The sequence below is a fragment of the Gekko japonicus genome, unplaced genomic scaffold (assembly GCF_001447785.1).
Source record: "Gekko japonicus isolate JY-2015 unplaced genomic scaffold, Gekko_japonicus_V1.1 scaffold1527, whole genome shotgun sequence".
Classification (NCBI taxonomy): Eukaryota; Metazoa; Chordata; class Lepidosauria; order Squamata; family Gekkonidae; genus Gekko; species Gekko japonicus.
The window spans coordinates 268,976-288,236 of record NW_015161997.1 but is presented as its reverse complement, the minus strand read 5'-3'; the positions used below and the strand labels follow the sequence as shown (position 1 = coordinate 288,236).

Here is a 19,261-nt window from a genome sequence, read left to right as displayed (position 1 = left end):
TTCCAACATCGTGGGGATTTTGTAGGAGATATGTAGGAGAGTTTCTTAGGAGTCGCATACCACCTAGTCATCACTTTTAGGTTTTGGAACCTTACCGCTATAGATTTAGTTTTGAAACTAGTAGCGTTCCAATACCTATGCCATGCATCATCATTGAGAGGTTCTTCGAAATCTCTCTGCCATGCGGTTTGGTAAGGCAAGACTTTAGCACTAGATTTTTGGATTAGTATTGAGTAGATTTTAGATATAAGTCCTCTGTTTTGGTTATCAAAGTCACGGATCAATAATTCCATTTTGGTTTTTGGTTGCTTTAATGCGGAGCTTATATTAAGTTGGGACAATAAATGGCTCAGTTGTAAATAAAAATACCAGGGTATAGAAATCCCCTATTTATGTTCATGTTCGGCTTTAGTTCGGATACCATGTTTTGTAGTGATATCCAAGATTCGAGACAGTTTTTTATCTCTCCAACTTTTTATTAGGATAGGGTTTGTACCAGGTTTGAACCAGCTTTGATTTAAAAATGTGGAGTAGCGTGACACTTTGGGCAGTAAGGACTTGGTATAACATTTCCAACAATTCACAGATGGGAACAATACTTCTATGTGACATTTAATTTTGGTTGAGAGATTCTCTGGAGCCCGTATCAAGTCTACCAGAGAGTGTGGGTGCAACAAATCATCACATATTTCCGACCATGCAGGTCTGATATTTGCGTGTAACATTTTGATTGTTGTCAACAATAGTATTGCTCTGTTATATAACACCAGATCTGGTAAAGCAAACTCCCCCAGGGCTCTGTGTCTCTTTAAGATTGAAAAACTTATTCTGGGTTTCTTTTGGTCCCATAAAAACTTTGACAACGTCGCTTGCCATCTTTTAAAAATAAATGGAGGCATGGTGAGAGGGATTGTTCTAAATAAAAAGATGAATTTAGGCAATATAAAGGATTGATCAAATTAAGCCTCTCTATCCAGTTTAGATTAAGTTTATTCCATTTATAAATTGTAGTAGACAGCTCAGTCAGTATACATTGATTGATGATTAAGTGACAACATCTCAGATTTGACCAAAGGAATCTTAATGCCAAGGTATTCTAAGTATTTAGATACCCAATGAGATCGAAATGATTTTTAATAAAGTCTATTTCCCTTTGTGATAGCTGTATTGCCAATAGCTGAGATTTGTTGTCGTTGATTTTCAAACCTGAAAGCTTACCAAAATGTTCTAATATACTTTGAAGCGCCGGGAGAGATTTAGTGAGGTTCATGACGTATAGGATCATGTCATCAGCAAACAACAGCAATTGGTGTTCCTGTGAGCGTAGTCAAAGACCAGATATGTCAGAGTTTGTTCTAATTGCAACAGCTAGCGGCTCCACCGCCACGGCAAACAATAAGGAAGATAAGGGACAACCTTGGCGGGTGCCACGGTGTAATAGGATGGGATTTGTGAAGGTTCCATTGATTTTAATCTTAGTTGTAGGGGATGTATACAAAGTTTTGATTGTGTTTATGAATCTCTGTCCAAATCCCAGTGATTCGAGAATCGAGGATAGGGAAACTCAACTGAGTCAAATGCCTTCTCAACATTGAGTGATAAAAATATGGCAGCTTGCTTAGTGTTTCGACAGTGACTCAGAAGAGTTAGGGTTTTAATGGTGTTATCCGCTAGATCTCTCCCAGGGATAAAGCCTACTTTGTTTGGGTGTATGTATACAGAAATGAATGAATTGATCCTTTTGGCTGAAGCTGCTGTGCGTATTTTAAAATCTTGATTCAGAAGGGAGATAGGCCTATAGGATGTGGGATTTAATGGATCTCTCCCTTTTTTGTGAATCACCACGGTTTGTGCCTCTTGCCATGATGGGGGAAATCGGCCATATACATCATTGCAGGCTGCTGTAAGAGGACCTACAATTGACGTTGCAAAACTTTTATAGAAATCTGACGGAAACCCGTCTGGACTGGGAGATTTTGCACATTTAAGTGAATTGTCTCCAAGGTTTCTTTTTCCGTAAAGGGTTCTTCAAGTAATGACCTGTGATGTTCTTGTAAGTTAGGGAGCTTACCCTGATTGTTCAGGAAGCGATATATCTGTATATAGGCTGCGGTCACACGCAACATTAGCCACGCAAGAGATACGGAAGACAAGCGGAGTTTCCAGTCGCGATCTCACCAGCACATCTGGGAAGCGTAGTGCTTCCGTGGCACAACTGAGGCTTCCTGCCGAAAAAGCGCAGCAAAAAACTAGTACCTTGGAGGTACTAGTTTCCAGAAACTGCGGGGCAAGGGCGGGCGTCTGATCGCGTTTCCGGTGGTATCCGGCGCCCGCCCATGTCCCCTTGCGGAAAAGGATTTTTTTCCCCCCACGTCTCCGTGGATGCACACATGCACCCAACGGAGCATGCGCATTCGTAGTGTACACAAAAAAAGAAAACCAGTTCGCCGCGCTGCGCGCTTCTTCATTGCGCGCAGGCGTGTGTTGTGATCGGCACCTCTCCCTTGCCATGGAACCTCCACAGTACCTCCACAGAACCTCCACAGTAGGTCTGATCGCTTTACTGCATGTTAGTTTGCCCCGGGGCAAACAGCCACACTTCTCCTCTGCAGTTTCCTGCCTGTGTGGCAGGGGCCTTAGTTTGGCATAGTGGATGAGTATAATTTTTTTTATAAAAGCATTCAAATACATTAGCAATGTGATCTGTCTGACTGAGGATTTCCCCTTGTGGCTCTTGGATAGCCGGGATTCTATTGGAGGTCATTTGAGTTTTGACTTTGTGCGAAAGGAGTTTCAAAAAGCATGGGGATCTACACCAATATTTCTGTTTTGTAAAAACAAGCTCTTTCCTGATTTTAGCCGTTTCAATTTGTGCTACGCTTCTGCATGCTACAAACAGTTGATTATATACTTTTTTGTTTGCAGTTTTTTATGTGTTTGTTCAAGTATTTTAATTTGTTCTGTAAGATCTGATTCTATTTTTTGTTTTTTTAGATAGGAGGTCTTGGAAATCAGAAACCCCCGAAGTACTGGTTTGAGAGCATCCCAACAAATGGCTGAGGATGTCCCTTCTTGTATATTTTCTTTGAAGTATTGCTTAATAAATTCCTCCAATTCATGGCAAAGTGTAGGATCAGCCAATAAAGAACTGTTCAAGGACCATTGTCTGTTTCTTTTTGATTGGTCACGCGGGACCAAAATACAATTGAGCCATGAGTGGTCCAACCAGTGTGAAGGTTCAACAGATGTTGAGATAACCCTATACTGCAGAAAAGAAAAGATCAGAATGAAATCGATTCTGGTGTGAACTATGTGTCAACTTGAGAAATAGGTGTAATTCTTAACATTCCGATTCATTATACACCAGATGTCGATTAGGTCGTTATCCTGGAAAATTTCTCCTAGCCCTGTATATCTATTTTTATTTTTGTTTAAATGAGATTTAAAATGAGATCTGTCAAGTTGTTTGTCCACTAAAAGATTAAAATCTCCCCCTAAGATAACATCGCCAGCAGGATAAGTTCTTTGGTCATGGTGTCTTTTATGAAAGCTAATTGGCCTTCATTAGGAGCGTACAGTGTGACTATGGTGACTGGTTTGTTGTCTAGAAGACCTTTCACAAATAAAAAACAACCTTGCAGGTCACTTAGCTTGGAAATAAAAGAGAAACTGGTGGTCCTTGCTATCAGTATCGCAACGCCACGTGACTTGGAGGTTCCTGATGCCAAATATTGATATGGGAACTTAGGTGTCTTAAATACAAACTCATTAGTTTTTCTGAGATGTGTTTCTTGTAGAAGCACAATATCAGCTTGGTATTTCAATAGATGCAACAGAATGCGTTTCTTGTTGATCAAATTATTAAGGCCACGCATGTTTGAAGATACCACTTTTTGTGCATTAAAAGTCATGATACATTGGCAGTTCCTCTTTAGCTCAGTTCAGTCTAATACTACACAAAATTTTATAACACTCAGTATTACAAGTATTAGCTTACAATGACACAGTATGTACTATTGTATCACACACCTCTCTCTTAAAGACAGTTCTTACCTACTATTTTATCTCTCAAGCAGCAGTATCTATATCAGCAGGTTGGCTTCTGAATGGGCCCTATAGATTATAAGAGAAGATAGCAGTAATAATAATACTTAACACTTATTTGGTAATAAGAAAAGGTGAAAGCCAGAACAAGATACTAAGAATGAAAAGAATTGAAGAAAGCTGGAACAACTTTCTTATACTTTTATACTGTTAGCAATGCAGCTACTATATTTTTGATAAAACCGGCTTTGCCAGATTTCAACTCTTGTCTATACGCTATTCAAAGTTTATTCAATACCACTAAACCCTCTTCACCTTGTTTAAAATCTCTCCTTTCTAACAACAAATCAACAAGTAAATTAATAAACTGTTTGAGTGATCATATAGTTAATTAATCAGTTAAAATTAAATTAATAATAGCTATGCAGATTATGTATTTTTTCAAAAACTAAATTGCAGTAATAAATTTAATGAAATTGCTTAAAAATATTTCAATTAGTTTTAATATAGATTTTAATTGATCTAAATATATATATTCCCCTTTTATTTATTTTATATTTATTTATTTAAAAATAAAAGATGGTGTAAAAGTTCCCCCTACTCCTGCAGCTATCTGATAAGCTACAGGGGGCTGGGTTTCTGAGACCCAGCAACTGTCTAAGAGAACACACTAAGTGAGTGGAGCTAAAAACTATTCACTCCACCAGGACTCCCTCCTCCTCTTTAAAGCAACAACATATGCAAGAAAGTCAACCTACCTTATTTTTATTACTAATGAGTCTCCAGTAATAATAATTCACAGTGACAGTGATCTACAGCTACAGATCATATAAAGCAGTTGAATAGGTTGCAGCTCTTGGACTTATATTCAAGATGCTAAAGTTCTTACTTATCTAAATAAAAACAGCCTACATAACTAAGCTGATCTATTCCTATACAAACAAGACCGTGTTGGAAGCAATTAATAAGACCCAACTTCATAAGTGGTAAAACTTTACTTTTCCTTACAACTTTCATAAACTACACTTAATTTTGTACCCACAGCTTTCACTGTTTATATTTCCTAACTTATAAATACAAAACAGTATTAGTAACACCAGGCAATAATAGTGGCATAGACATTACAGGAACCTTCTGTGAAAATTAAATCGCTGAAAACCTGCAGAAACGTCTTCATAGTACAGGAGCGAACTTGGTTGTTGAGGTCTGATGGTGGCGGCGATGGGGATTCCAGCCTTCTCTTTTGCGATTTCAAAGTAAGGTCCATAGGCACTTCGAGGTTTAACGTGCGAAGCAGAGACTTCCCTTCTTCTAATGAGGTGACACGATAGTTCTTTCCCAAATGTGTGAGCTGCAGGATAAAGGGCGAAACCCATTTATACCTACGGTTGGCTTCTATTAGGCATGCTGTAATGGGCTTCAACTCCCGACGTTACTCCAGAGCCTCTGGAGGTAGATCTTGATATATCTCAATCTTTCCCCCTTTGTAGATAAGATGGCTCCGTTACCTCATTTTCTGGATGATCAGTTGTTTGAATCTTACATCTAGTACTGTCATCAGGATATCTCTGGATGATCTGTTTTTAAGTGCACTTAAGGAGCCCAATCTGTATGCTTTCATCACGATTGGCATGATATCCCTCAAGTGATATTTCTTGAGACAGCCATTTTGACAGAAAAATAGGAAGGATCTTCCACTTTCTCATCTAGACCACGGCCCTTTAAATTATTCTGTCTCATAGATCAAGTTTCAGAGCCTGTTCCGCTAAAACATCCTCCCCATGGTGTATGTCTTCTATGGCATTTTGGTTTAACAGACTGTTATTCATTGCGATGTCAGTGATAGCGCGAGTTTCTGACATATTCTTCTGCATTGTTTCCAATTGATCGTACAGAGGTTTCAGCATGTTTTATATGCTATCCGATAATGTTTTTTCACTCTTTATTTAGGGCCGCTGAAAGTTCTGTTGTTGTTACTGGAGTGGTGTCTTTTCCCGCTCCTGGTACAGTCGGCGCCATTTTAGCAGCAATTATGCGGCACTGGCCTGGGAGAAAAGGGCCCAATGTCGAGTCTATTTTAACTTGTACCTTTGTGGGGTTTTTGTAGCTTTGTGTTGAGGATTTTCTCCACTGTTCATTTCCATATATTGGGCAGAGAAATCAATCTGGTGGTTGTCAGTATGATCGTAAGAAAAGATGGGGTCCACGGAGCGGGAGTTTCAGGCGGCCATTATCTTTCAAACGCCGCCACACCCCTAGTCCAATCCTGAGGTGACCATCATGTGGATCATTGTTGCCAAGTCATTGCATTCAAGGAAGGGAGCCAACTGCCTGATCAGCCGAAGATGGTAAAAGGCTGACTTGGCAGTGCCTGCTATCTGGGCCTCCATTTTTAAGAAGGCATCCAGGAGCACTCCCAAGCTCCTAACCTCCAGCGCTGGCACCAGCGGAGCCCCATCGAAGGTAAGAAGTGGGATCCCTACCCTCGGCCCACAGACACAGAACTGCCGTCTTTGTCAGATTGAATTTCAGTCGGCTCAGTCTAAGGCAGCTACGTCTTGTAACCCCCAGTCCAGATCTTCCGGTTTAGAGTCAGACTGGCTGCCCAACAACAGATAGAGCTGGGTGTCATCTGTGTACTGGTGACATCCCAGCCCATGTCTCCGTGCAATCTGGGCAAGGGGATGCATATAGATGTTAAATAGCATCGGGGATAGCACTACCCCTTGAGGCACTCCACAGTCCAGTGGGTGCCTTCGGGATAGCTGTTCCCCCAGTGCCACCCTTTGTCCCCGACCTTGGAGAGAGTAGAGGAGCCATGGCAAGGCAGTCCCCTGGATTCCAGTGTCGGCGAAGTGGTAGATCAGCAGCTGATGGTCGACCATGTCGAACACTGCCTACAGGTCCAACAACAACAGCACTGCCAATCCACCCCGATCCAGATGCCTCCAGAGATCATCTGTGAGGGCGACCAGTGCCGTCTCCATCCCATGGCCTGGACAGAAGCTGGACTGGAAGAGGTCTAAGATGGAAGCATCATCCAAAAAGCCCTGTAACTGAGTTGCCACAGCCCAGCCTATTATCTTGCCCAAACAGGGCAAGTTGGAAACCGGCCGATAGTTCGCCAATTCACTCAGATCCAGATGCTGTCAAATGCTGCTTTGAAATCCACAGAGGCAGTATAGGGTACTCCATTTGGCTTAGAGCTGTACTTCTCCGCAAGATGGTGCAAAATCAGACACTGGTCTATGGTGGAACGGCCAGCTCTGAAACCTGTTTGTCCACCAGTATGTTTTCTCGATCTACCTAGTCAAGGAGTTTCTTGAATATAATTTACTAACAATACTAAGGAGACTAACTGGTTGGTAGTTGGTGGGATTCATTTTTTCTCCTTTCTTGTATATTGGAACAATAATTGCAAGGCCCCAATCTGAGGGGATACGGGCCAACAGATTAATGTGACTAAAGAGTGCAGCGAACATTTGAGTCAGTCCTTCCCCTCAAAAGATCAAAATTGCCTCTGAACCCTCTACTAGGTACAGCCAGGGAAAGACAGATACTATATGGGAGGGGAGATTTTGGTAAGGGAAATGATGGGAGGGAAAGGTTTAATACCCCACCCCCACAGTGCTATAGCCCTTGCCCAATTTGACCACATCTTGTTCCCAAAAACATTAAACACTCTCAAGTGCAACAATAACTGGCAAATACAAGTTAAGAGAGCCAGTTTTCAAGCCAGGTGATGGCACAGCAGCAGCTAAATAAAGATAGCCCTAACATCAGGAATGGGCCATTTCTTAATTCTTTTTCAACTTACTTTCAAAAACTCTACACATCAGAGGAAACATCTCTACCTTTCAATCATCTATTACCTCCCTTAAAAAATTAGCTCCAGAACACAGAACCCTGATGGAGCAACCTATCACAAAACAAGAGATCATCAACACGATTAACAATTAAAAAATATAATAAGTCTCCTGGTGGGGATGGATATCCCGCCGAATTCTACAAGACTTTCCTACTTCTATTAGCAGAACCTCTTACCTCTATATGTAATTATGCTATGTTTCACAATAGGCTCCCTCTCACATGGTGTGAAACCAATATTATTGTATTACTGAAAAAGAATAAGGATGTCACTCTTCCCAAATCTTATAGGCCAATATCTTTAATTAATCAGGACGCCATGATTTTTACAGCCACCTTAGCCAGCCATCTTAATACCTTTATAACCCACTATGTTCACCCTGACCAAACAGGCTTTAATGCCTCACCACAATATAGTCGACAATGCAGAAAAACTTTGAATATTATTCGACACTCATGGAAGTTCCAAATAGAGGCCATAATATTGGCATTAGACGCAGAAAAGGCTTTTGATAGACTGGAGATTATTTACACCACTTGTTAGCCCATAAGGGATTTGGTAACCATTTTTTAGACACAACTCAACTACTCTGTGCTGGCACCACAGCCTGAAACTTAATAAATGGTTTCTCCCCACCCCACCCCCATTCCGACTTTTAAGAAGCACCAAGCAAGGGTGCCCTTTGTCGCCCTTGCTTTTTGCCCTCTCTACTAAATCATTAGCTGAATTGATTAGGAAACAGACCACAATTGAAGGCATCACTATAAATGGCCATGACTACAAAATAAGTCTCTTTGCCGATGATATGACCCTCTACCTTACAAATCCTACTTCCTCTTTAAGAGCATTAGAGGCAACACTTCATAATTTTGGTCGTATATCTGGATTAAAAATAAATCAAATGAAATCAGAAATATACCCCATCAAACTAAACTCATCCTTATCTGTCTCTATCAAAGCCTTATATCCCTACAAATGGATAACGAAATCATTAAACTACTTAGGCATTATAAACCCTACACATTTAAGGGATTTGAAATTCCACAACTATATCAAACTATCCCAAAAGACCACTTTCTTTTTGAAAGACCTGAGCAGTAAAAACCTCTCCTGGTTTGAATGCTCAGTACAGTCAAATCGGTAGTTTTGCCACAATTCATTTTTCTATTTCATATGCTCCCCGTGTCATTAACCTGCAAAGAACTAACAGAGCTGGCAAAACTTACTTACAGACTTTCTTTGGGATTACAAACGCCCCAGAATCTCTTGTTTAGTGCTGACACATCCCTCAAAAAAGGGTGGGCTTGACGTCCCAGACCTTAGCTTATATTATGCATCAACACAACACAATCACATTATTATTTCCAAATTATTATATAGACTGGGTAACTATAGAGAAATCGTATCTAGGCTCACCTATATGACATCTTATGGAACCCCCAAAAGCACGTCCAACTCAAATCTCCCAAAATGAATTCTTGTCTGCAACCCTAAAAATTTGGGATGAGAGGAAAAAGACATTAGCACCTGGCATTTCCCCCATTTCTTCATTTCTAGGCCAGATTTGGTTCGAATACGGGAGGGATCTGTGACGTCCCCTTATCTGGGGAGGCCTGGTTTCATTTTAAAGTGTTATTTTTATTTTGTTCAACTGGGTAGATTAGGCTGCCACCAGGAAATTTTAGGCTTTCCAAACCTTTATACTTTCTTTTGGCTATCACTGGATAGGTAGGTCGAGTTTTTAAGTCTCATGAGGGTCTATGTGTTTCCTGAGAAATTATTTCTTTCAGAGCTGGCAGACTTAAATAAAGGAAGATTTATTGAAACAGTTCATAAATAAAAGTGTAGAACAATGTAACCAGTAATGTGAATAATTTTTACAATTTCATTGTGTCTCACACAAGATCTGCTCCCTTTCTGACAGGGATTTTTCAAGTAACTTTGTAACTCATTACTCAGGGTCATATACGTTTCCTATTTCACTCCAGTCTGTCACTCAGACTTTCATTTAACTTTTGTTTCCTTATACATTCAACTTTTCTTTATACACAGAACTTAACTCTTGTATCACACACAAGACTGTCTCTCTCCCTCAGACCTCAGAACGACCTAACTTATCAACTGTCTTTTTCAACTGTCAAACCTCTAACTGTCACTCCTGAAGGACATACCCATTCATCCACTCAGAAACACTTTCTAAAACCACACTTGTCTCTTCAAGCACTCTAGTCCATCACACAGCCATGCAACCAAACTTTTAAAGAGACACACACACATATAAAACAAGGAATCATTACAGGATCATTCCTCTTTTAAGATATGGAGGACTCTTAATAACACAAAACTTTCTGATATCTCCCACCACAGCCTCGTGCTGGAAAAGGCATGAATTGAACATAATATGGATTTGACCATTCCATGGTTCCAATGCCTACAAGTCAAACACTTCTTAGAGACCCCATCCATTCAGCAGACCACACAAAGAGACTTAACCAAATTTGAGTATCTTTTAAAACAAGGTACTTCACGACGCAAGGGACTCATCTGGGTGATATATGTTATCTTATGTTCTGCTGCAGACTCCAATCGCCTCCTGTATCAAAATAAATAGCAAATAGACTGTGGGATCCCCCTAACGCAGTGATGGTGAACCCTTTAGAGACCGAATGCCCAAACTGCGACCCAAAACCCACTTATTTATCGCAAAGTGCCAACACGGCAATTTAACCCGAATACTGAGGTTTTCCTTTAGAAAAAACAACTCCTACTTTAACTGAAGATGATCCAAACAAAGTAAGGAAAGCAATCCCAAATGCTTTCATTTACTTAAAATTATTTGGCAGAGAATTCGACACTTTAATGATGGTCTGGGCCTGGCTGGGGCGATGGCACGCGTGCCCACAGAGAGGGCTCTGAGTGCTACCTCTGGCACCCGTGCCATAGGTTTGCCACCACTGCCCTAACGGATTCTCACTGGGAAACCATCTGGCTCTCTACACCACTTATATCCAAAGCATTAAATATCAAATTGCTGTCCTTCAAACTCATGTCACGGCGGTATATGACTCCAGTGTAGCTCCATCGAATCAACCATTCCATTTCTCCCCTATGTTGGAAGCTTTAAAGGATCTTATTACCACTTTAAAGGATCTTATTACCACTGCTGGTGGGGGTTCCCCAAAATAAAAAAACTTCTGGAGAACAATCCTTATACATATTCAAAAAACGACGGGTTACACAGTTCCATTAAAACCTGAAATCATTTTGCTCAATCTTTGGTCAGATCCCCAGATCCCCTCTATCTGCAAAGCTTTAATTTTTTTTATTGTTAACTGCTGCCAAACTTACTCTGGCTTCCTTTTGGAAGGAAAAGGAACTCCCTTCGATCTCTAGACGGTTTAAAGCTATTTGGGACTTCTTCGTAATGGAGAAAATCTCAGACAAATTACGTTCTATTGATAATCCTAACTATCAACCACCACCCTCTGTGGTGGCCAGTTCTGGAATTTATGAATGACTATGGTGTGTCTGGATGTTCTAACCCACATATTAATCGCTTTATAGCTTTAATATGATCATAACTACGTTGAAACTGGTATACTATGCTGTTGACTCTTTGCTCTTTTTAAATCTACAATGTACATCCCAAAGATAGCTAAAACTGTTAATCTCTGTTAAAGGCATTTTAATTACATCATGCTTTTATAAATTCATTTTACATCTTTTGCCCCTTCTTTTGTATTGTAAAACTATATATTCATGCATTAGCCTTCTGTTTATATACTTGTTTTGTTATGTTGTTATATGTACTGAAAATTTTCAAAATAAACAATTTATTAAAAAAAGGAATGTGCCATTTCGCCCTTTTCTGAATTCTATTTTCTATACAGATATAAATACAGCACCTCTATCTGGTATCTACCAGAACCATATATACATAGATGTGCCACTTATTTTTCTTTCTAAATTCCATCCAATGCACAGGAATTATCCTTTTCTTATTACCAACAGGCCAACCCTCCATATATTTACTTAGAAGTAAATCGTTATGGTCAACTGGACTGCCTCTTTCCTGATAACGTAGCTCATAGGTAGAAAACATGGATACAGACAGGCTTCAAGCCTTTGAGATCAATATATTATAAGATCACATTGTTTCCCTTGACATCCAGATGGATTGGGGCTGCCTAGAGACAATAAACAGCAACAAAGGGACTGAGACACACAGCCTGAGCTGTGACATGACACTTCTAGGTGTGGAGCCCAATGTTCAAAACACACACCTACAGGCCTAGGTCCTATATTTAATGCCAAGTTCAGGTCTGGAATATACAAACTAACAGCCACAAAGTAACTGTGAAAGTACAGAGTTTACAGGCAGGCAGCTTTAACATACAGCAACACATTTAATACTAACAGAAAGTACTCCCGTGTCAGAACAAAAGTTTGAGTCCAGTGGCACCTTTAAGACCAACAAAGTTTTATTCATGGTATAAGCTTGGGCCTCAGGACCTCTCATTTTAGAAATTAAGCACTCTTTTATTGTATGCGGAGGGCTTTATTTGAAGCCATTTGTTTTTAAAAATATAATACACGATTTAAACATAAGCCACAATACTGATTTTGCTGCATACTTCCAATATTAGAAAATTACTGAAAATTCCAAAGAAACTGGCCAACTTCTGCTAAAGATATTTATTTACTTGTTTTAGGAAACACACTATTTGGAGACTGAAAAAAACTTGTAGAATGTGGGTCTTTTTATGCATTAGGTTTGTTTGCGTTTCACAATTTTGTAAAGCTGCGGTGGCTCAAGTGGTTAAGACGCTGAACTGCAGGCTGTGGAAGGTCAGTAGTTCAGCAGTTCAAGACCCGAGTTGCCGCATGACGGAGTGAGCTCCCGTCTCTAGTTCCAGCTCCTGCCAACCTAGCAGTTCGAAAGCAAGAAATTGCAAGTAGATAAATAGGTACCACTTCGGTGGGAAGGGAACAGCGTTCCGTGTGCCTTGGTATTTAGTTATGCCGGCCACATGAGCACGGAAACGTCTTCGGTCAGCGCTGGCTCTTCAGCTTTGAAACGGAGATGAGCACCGCAACCCTAGAGTTGGACTCGACTGGCTTTTGAGCATGGGAACCATTACCTTACAGACTAGCCTAACTACAGATTCCTCTTGCACAGCTAACTGGCACTGTGCGCCTCAATTTAACCTGATGTTCAAAACACTTAAGTGGCTTGTTAGATGTCAAAATATTAATACATACTAAAACTGTGGCTCCACATGGCTATCTGCAAAATGAGTACATGAATGCAAACAAAAGAAGGACAGTACAAGATACTAGATTCACAGCATTTGAGTATTATTGCTTGCAATTGGCAAGTCGCTTGAAAGTTTAAAAGCAACAGTTATTAAGTACTCCAGTGTTTTTGGCCCACTGAGGACATATCTAGAGATCGCATTTTTGCCAGCCCAGCCTACTTAAACCTATACAAAACTATCCCAGTGTCAGGGTCATCGAAGGCCATTTGATAATAGGGGGAGACTTGATTAGGACTTCTGGTCGGCATGGCGCAGCGACGGGCGGCGTTCGGCAAGCTCCAACCCGCCCGATTCCGAGCCGCTCTAATTGGGGTTTCTCGGTCTCTGAGAGAGCCCCTCCAGGTCTCCCGGAGAGAGAGCTGGTGGAGGGGGCTTTTGTTTTTGGCCCCTTCCGTTCTGGCAAGACGGGGGGGTGTCCAATTATTCGCCCCGAAGCTGGAGTGGCATACGGGATGGAACATGGCCGCCATGTTCCAGTTAGCTGCAGCCAACCATTTTAAATGAATGGACTGAAACGAATACAGCAACAGGAGAAGGAATATAAGAACAAATGATTGTGAGTGACCAGAAACAAAGAGAAAAGTAAAGTGGAAGTGAAACTACCCTAAGCTGCATGGTTTGGAATGAAGAGATACAGCGGCCAGAAAAATATTCTGAAGAAGATGAATTGTCTCTGTAAGTTTATTCTTATTTATAGGGGAATTTTTGTGATGTTCTCGGGTGAGGCTATTTAATAACTTTAAGAAGAAATCCAAAGACTTTTTTAGAGTGGAATTACTAGTGATTAAGTGCAACGGAATAAGTAAAATGGTGACAAATGCAGGAGAGGAGGAAGAGGAGATAGACGAAAACACCCTGATTGAAGACTTATCAATAGAACAATTTTAAAAAATATTGAGGGAAGCAATCCAACAAGGAATAAAAGAGGCTTGTGCAGGAAACAATACCAACAACACTCTCTGACCAAACTGGCAAAGCTCCTAGACTCCTTTCATCTTACAGACACCTGGAGGGCAAAGCACCCTCAAGAACGGGATTATTCCTACTTTTCTGCCAGGCACAAGGTGTTCACTCGGATTGACTATATCCTGATATCTTCGTCACTAAAGTCTTCTCTGCACTCCACCAACATTGGCCCGCGTCATTTATCTGACCTTGCGTGGTTGGACTGCCATCTTCAAAACCTGATGGAAGAGAAAATGGACAGACAGTGGTCCATGGATGCGTCCATTCTATTAAGAACATCAATCACAGAAAAACTGAATAACGAAATCTTAAACTATTTGGAAATACACAAGGATACTGAAACAAATCCAGCAATACAAAGGGATGCGCTGAAGGCTGTCCTGAGAGGATCCATCATCTCAGCAACCATCCACATAAACCAAGAAACACAGAAGTTGAGACTAGACACACTGAATCTAATCTGGAGCAGGAACATAAAAGAACGGTACATAACTAAACATATCTCAAACTACAAGCGGAACGGAAAATTCTTGATTCTTTGGAAGTTAATTCAGTCAAGCGGAATCTGTTGATACTTAAATTAAAATTCTGGCATAAATCGGGGGAAAATATGAAACTTCTGGCGTGGAGGGTGAAAGATTAAAAAAGAAAGCGGTCATCGGCTCTATTAAATCTCCACGGGGGGGAAATCATACCACTTCAAAAAACATAGCGGACATCTTCGCAAAATTTTATGATCAGCTACATCAGTCATCTTATCTGACAATGAGCTCAATCAACACTTATTTCGATTCACTAGCTCCACTTAAATCATTATCTGCAGCCCAAGCATTGGCACTGGACAGCCCTGTAACGCAAAAGGAAGTGATAGATGCAATCAAACAGACAAAATCCAATAAAGCTCCGGGTATTGATGGCCTCCCGGCTGAACTATACAAAACTTTTCGCGCTTCTCTAACAGACCCTTTATTAGCCCTATTCAACTCGGCCCTAAAAGGTGGAATCCTATCACCATCCTGGTCAGACTCCTCAATTACAGTCATTCCCAAGAAGAACAAAAACACAACAAATCCAGCATCTTATCGCCCCATTGCTCTGATTAACAATGATGCTAAGCTTTTTTCAACAATTTTGGCAAACTGTCTTAAGAATGTGGCTCCTGATATCATCAACACCAACCAGACGGGGTTCATCCCGAACAGACAGATCACGGAAAATATATGACAGTCCCTGAATGTGATCTTACAAGGCAGGTGCTCCAAGGAAGAATTTCTGATTCTGACCTTAGATTTTGAGAAGGCCTTCGATTCTATCGAAATTTCATACTTATTAACACTGCTTCAGTGCATGGGGTTTGGTGCAAACTTCTTAATGGCCTTAAGAGCAATCTACCAAAATCCTCGATCCAGGGTGAGGGTCAACAATGTAAATTTGGCTTTCTTTTCTCCCACAAGAGGAACAAGGCAAGGATGCCCGCTCTCGCCACTTATATTTGCTTTCGCTATAGAGCCCCTGGCGGGTATGCCGACAACATGGCTTTATACGTCTCTGATCCATCATCATCTTTGCCATTCATCGCTGATATCACCTCCAGGTAACCTAATAAAAATGCTTCAGAATTATCACACTCCAAGCTGGTGCTACATTGAGCAAGCTTATGTACGTCCCTTCTCACTTCCAGACACGATATGGATGCCTAAAGCCAATCTACCTAAGACCATAGTTGATAACGCATTCTTAAACGCCACTTTAAGAATTTGGGATATGCACAGAAAAGTACTGGAACCGAAGGTATCTCCCGTGTCCACTTTCACCAACCAACCTTAGTTTACTTCAGGATGTGAACCTGATGCCTTTGAACAACGGACGAACGCTGGACTCCGCAGACTACAAGATCTCACCCCAAAAGGACACCTCCACCCAAAATCTCATTTTGAAGAAATATTTCAATCTAAAATCTCCTGGCTAAAACTATGTGTGTGTAATTAAAAATGCTGTATGTTGTCTTCCCTATCCCCCACGAATATTGTTAGTCCAATTGTCAAAGAGTAACTGTAAATCGCTCTGAGCCCGCAGGTGTGTGGGAAAGAGCGATCAATAAATCGAAAGGATTATTATTATTATTATTATTATTATTATAACAATAACAATAACAACAATAACAACAACAACAACAATAATAATAATAATAATATCAACTCAAAAGTCTGATTGATTGGGCAAAGGAACAGGGATAATTTTCCAGACCTAAAACAGTATTCGAACACATCCTAGGAGAAACACCTGACAAAACGAAAGGTGTCTTATCACATATCTACAAATCTAATAATAATAATAATAATATCAACTCAAAAGTCTGATTGATTGGGCAAAGGAACAGGGATAATTTTCCAGACCTAAAACAGTATTCGAACACATCCTAGGAGAAACACCTGACAAAACGAAAGGTGTCTTATCACATATCTACAAATCTTTGCTGGAAAATGAAAATGAAAAATCTATGTCTAACAAGACCGCTTGGAATAAGGACCTTCGAAGACAACTATCTACCCAACAATGGACAAAGATATGGAACTCACATGCTGGCAAATCTAGAATATTTTCCATAAGGCTACAATTTTTTAAACTCCAAACGAGATGGTACCTCTCCCCGGAGAGATTACGACATGCATCCCACCTACAATCATCTCTGCTGGAAAGGATGCGGGGCGGTCAGTAATTTTTTCCACTGTTGGTGGGAGTGTCCGATAATACAGTCTTTCTGGAGACAAGTGATAGAGGAAATCACCGCAATCACTTCTCAAAAACTCCCTCTAGACCCAACAGTAATCTTATTACAGCTAGTAGACGGAGAATCTCTGATCATGAACATCTCAACTCTTACTTCTATCCTATTGGCCACCGCAAGATTAACCGTGGCGGCTGTATGGAAAGCCCCAGACCCACCAGACATCAGAACATGGAGACAAAAGTGCTGGGACCATTTTGTGATGGATAATATTGCGGAAACATACACTGATAGGTCACGCAAACCCTTAACCATACACACTACTTTCATCACAACATGGTCTTCATTCATTCAATACATGGTAGAACATGACATAATCCCTCATAATCCTCACTACATAGAATGGCTGCATTTTTAAACTCTTTCTGTTATTAGTCTGTAATTACAACACAATAAAAGCATAAATACAATAAAATTCATATAAACTACATAAAATACTAACATGGAGAATACAGTGGATGGCGGCATTCATTAAACAATCCCTTAAATGAAAGGTGGTATCCAACAGTATATCATAGGGCCATGATGTATTCCAGTGGCTCATTTATCAGTGGCAGCTCCTAATCAAAAGCCTGGTGGAAGAGCTCCATTTTGCAGGCCCTGCAGAACTATAAAAGGTACCACAGGGCCCTGATGTTCTCTGGGAGCTCGTTCCACCAGTATGGAGCCACCACTGAAAAGGCCCTGGCTCTAGTAATGGTCAACCTGGCATCTTTCAGGCCAGGGAGAGTCAGGCGTTGTTGCGACCCTGACCTCAGTGCTCTCTGGGGCATGTATGGGGAAATCTGGGGCATGTATGGGGAAAGGTGGTCTCTCAGGTAGGCAGGTCACAGACTATATAGGGCTTTAAAGGTCAAAACCAGCACCTTGAAACGAATCTGGTTAGCTATTGGCAGCCAGTGCAATGCCTTCTGTACAGGCTGGATGTGGTCCCATATTGAGAGACCCATCAACAGCCTGGCCACTGCATTTTCCACTAGCTGCAGCTTCCGAATTTGAGACAAGGGCAGCCGCATGTAGAGAGCATTGCAGTAGTCTAATCTTGAGGTGACCACAGCATGAATCACTGTTGCCAGGTCACTGCGTTCGAGGAAGGGAACCAGCTGCCTAATCAGCCATAGATGGTAAAAGGCTGCCTTGGCAGTGGCTGCTACCTGGGCCTCCATTGTTAAGGTGGCATCCAGGAGCACACCCAAGCTCCTAACCTTTGGCACTGGCACCAATGGCGTCCCATCGAAGGCCAGTAGTGGGATCCCTACCCCCGGACTGCTCCGACTCAAGCACAGGACGTCCATCTTTGTTGGATTCAATTTCAATCGACTCAGTATAAGCCAGCCCGCCACGTCCTGAAGCACCCCCTCCAGGTCACCTGGGGTAGAGTCGGACTGACTGCCCAACAACAGATATAGCTGGGTGTCATCAGCGTATTTATGACACCCTAGCCTATGCCTCCGGGCAATCTGGGCGAGGGGGCACATGTAGATGTTAAATAACACCGGGGACAGCACCGCCTCTTAAGGGACCCCGCAGACCAGTGGGTACCTCTGGGAAGTCTGTTCCCCTAACACCACCCTCTGTCCCTGACCTTGGAGGAAGGAAACGAGCCATTGCAAGGCAAGCCCCTGGATCCCAGTATCGGCGAGGCGGTGGATCAGTAACTGATGGTGAACTTGTTTTGATTTTGCTGTCCAGAATTCAGTTACTATGAGACACTACCAATAAATATTGCTTTTCAAAAAGCCCACAGGAGCTATAATTCACTGTGCTGTGTGAATTTCTGAACATTCACAGGCTCTTGTTCATATTACCACTTTTATAACTAGAATGCTAGTATTAAAATGCTGACTTTACATACATATATTACATTAAGAGCCTTCATTCTGAAGCAAGCTGCATCTATTTCTGAAGAATTTGCTTCTACTGATTTTAAAAACAAAGCCAAATTAAAGACATGTTTCCTTCTATAACTGATGGGTTGATCAGGCAAGTGTCTTGCTAAGTATAGCAGTAATGGCACTGTCAATTATTGAATTCCTAGGGCAACAATTCTTAGGATTTATACAGAGCCTGTGCCCATCCCTTAAATGCCCTGGCCTGGATCCAAACAGCTTGTTAGTCTCACACGTGGCTTGCTCTAGCCTAGGGGAATTCAGAACTTTTAATTCAGACAATTGGCCCTGTTGTTGTTGTTCAGTCTCACAGTCGAGTCCGACTCTGAAACTTTCTGTGGGGTCAAAAGCAGTTTGCTGTTTGGCAGTGAAGTCCAAAGGCTGCTTG

At 41.3% G+C, this 19,261-nt stretch overlaps 1 protein-coding gene across 1 annotated transcript in view; it reads right to left on the bottom strand.

Moving 5' to 3' along the window:
• The window catches only part of MKL2 (MKL/myocardin-like 2), a 152,204-nt gene that overhangs the window by 126,507 nt on the left and 6,436 nt on the right, over nucleotides 1–19,261 (bottom strand). Inside the window, exon 3 of the mRNA XM_015405428.1 lies at nucleotides 9,329–9,402. Coding sequence (XP_015260914.1) covers nucleotides 9,329–9,339 — 11 coding nt within the window. The 5' untranslated portion in view covers nucleotides 9,340–9,402. The remainder of the gene's footprint in view (nucleotides 1–9,328; nucleotides 9,403–19,261) is intronic.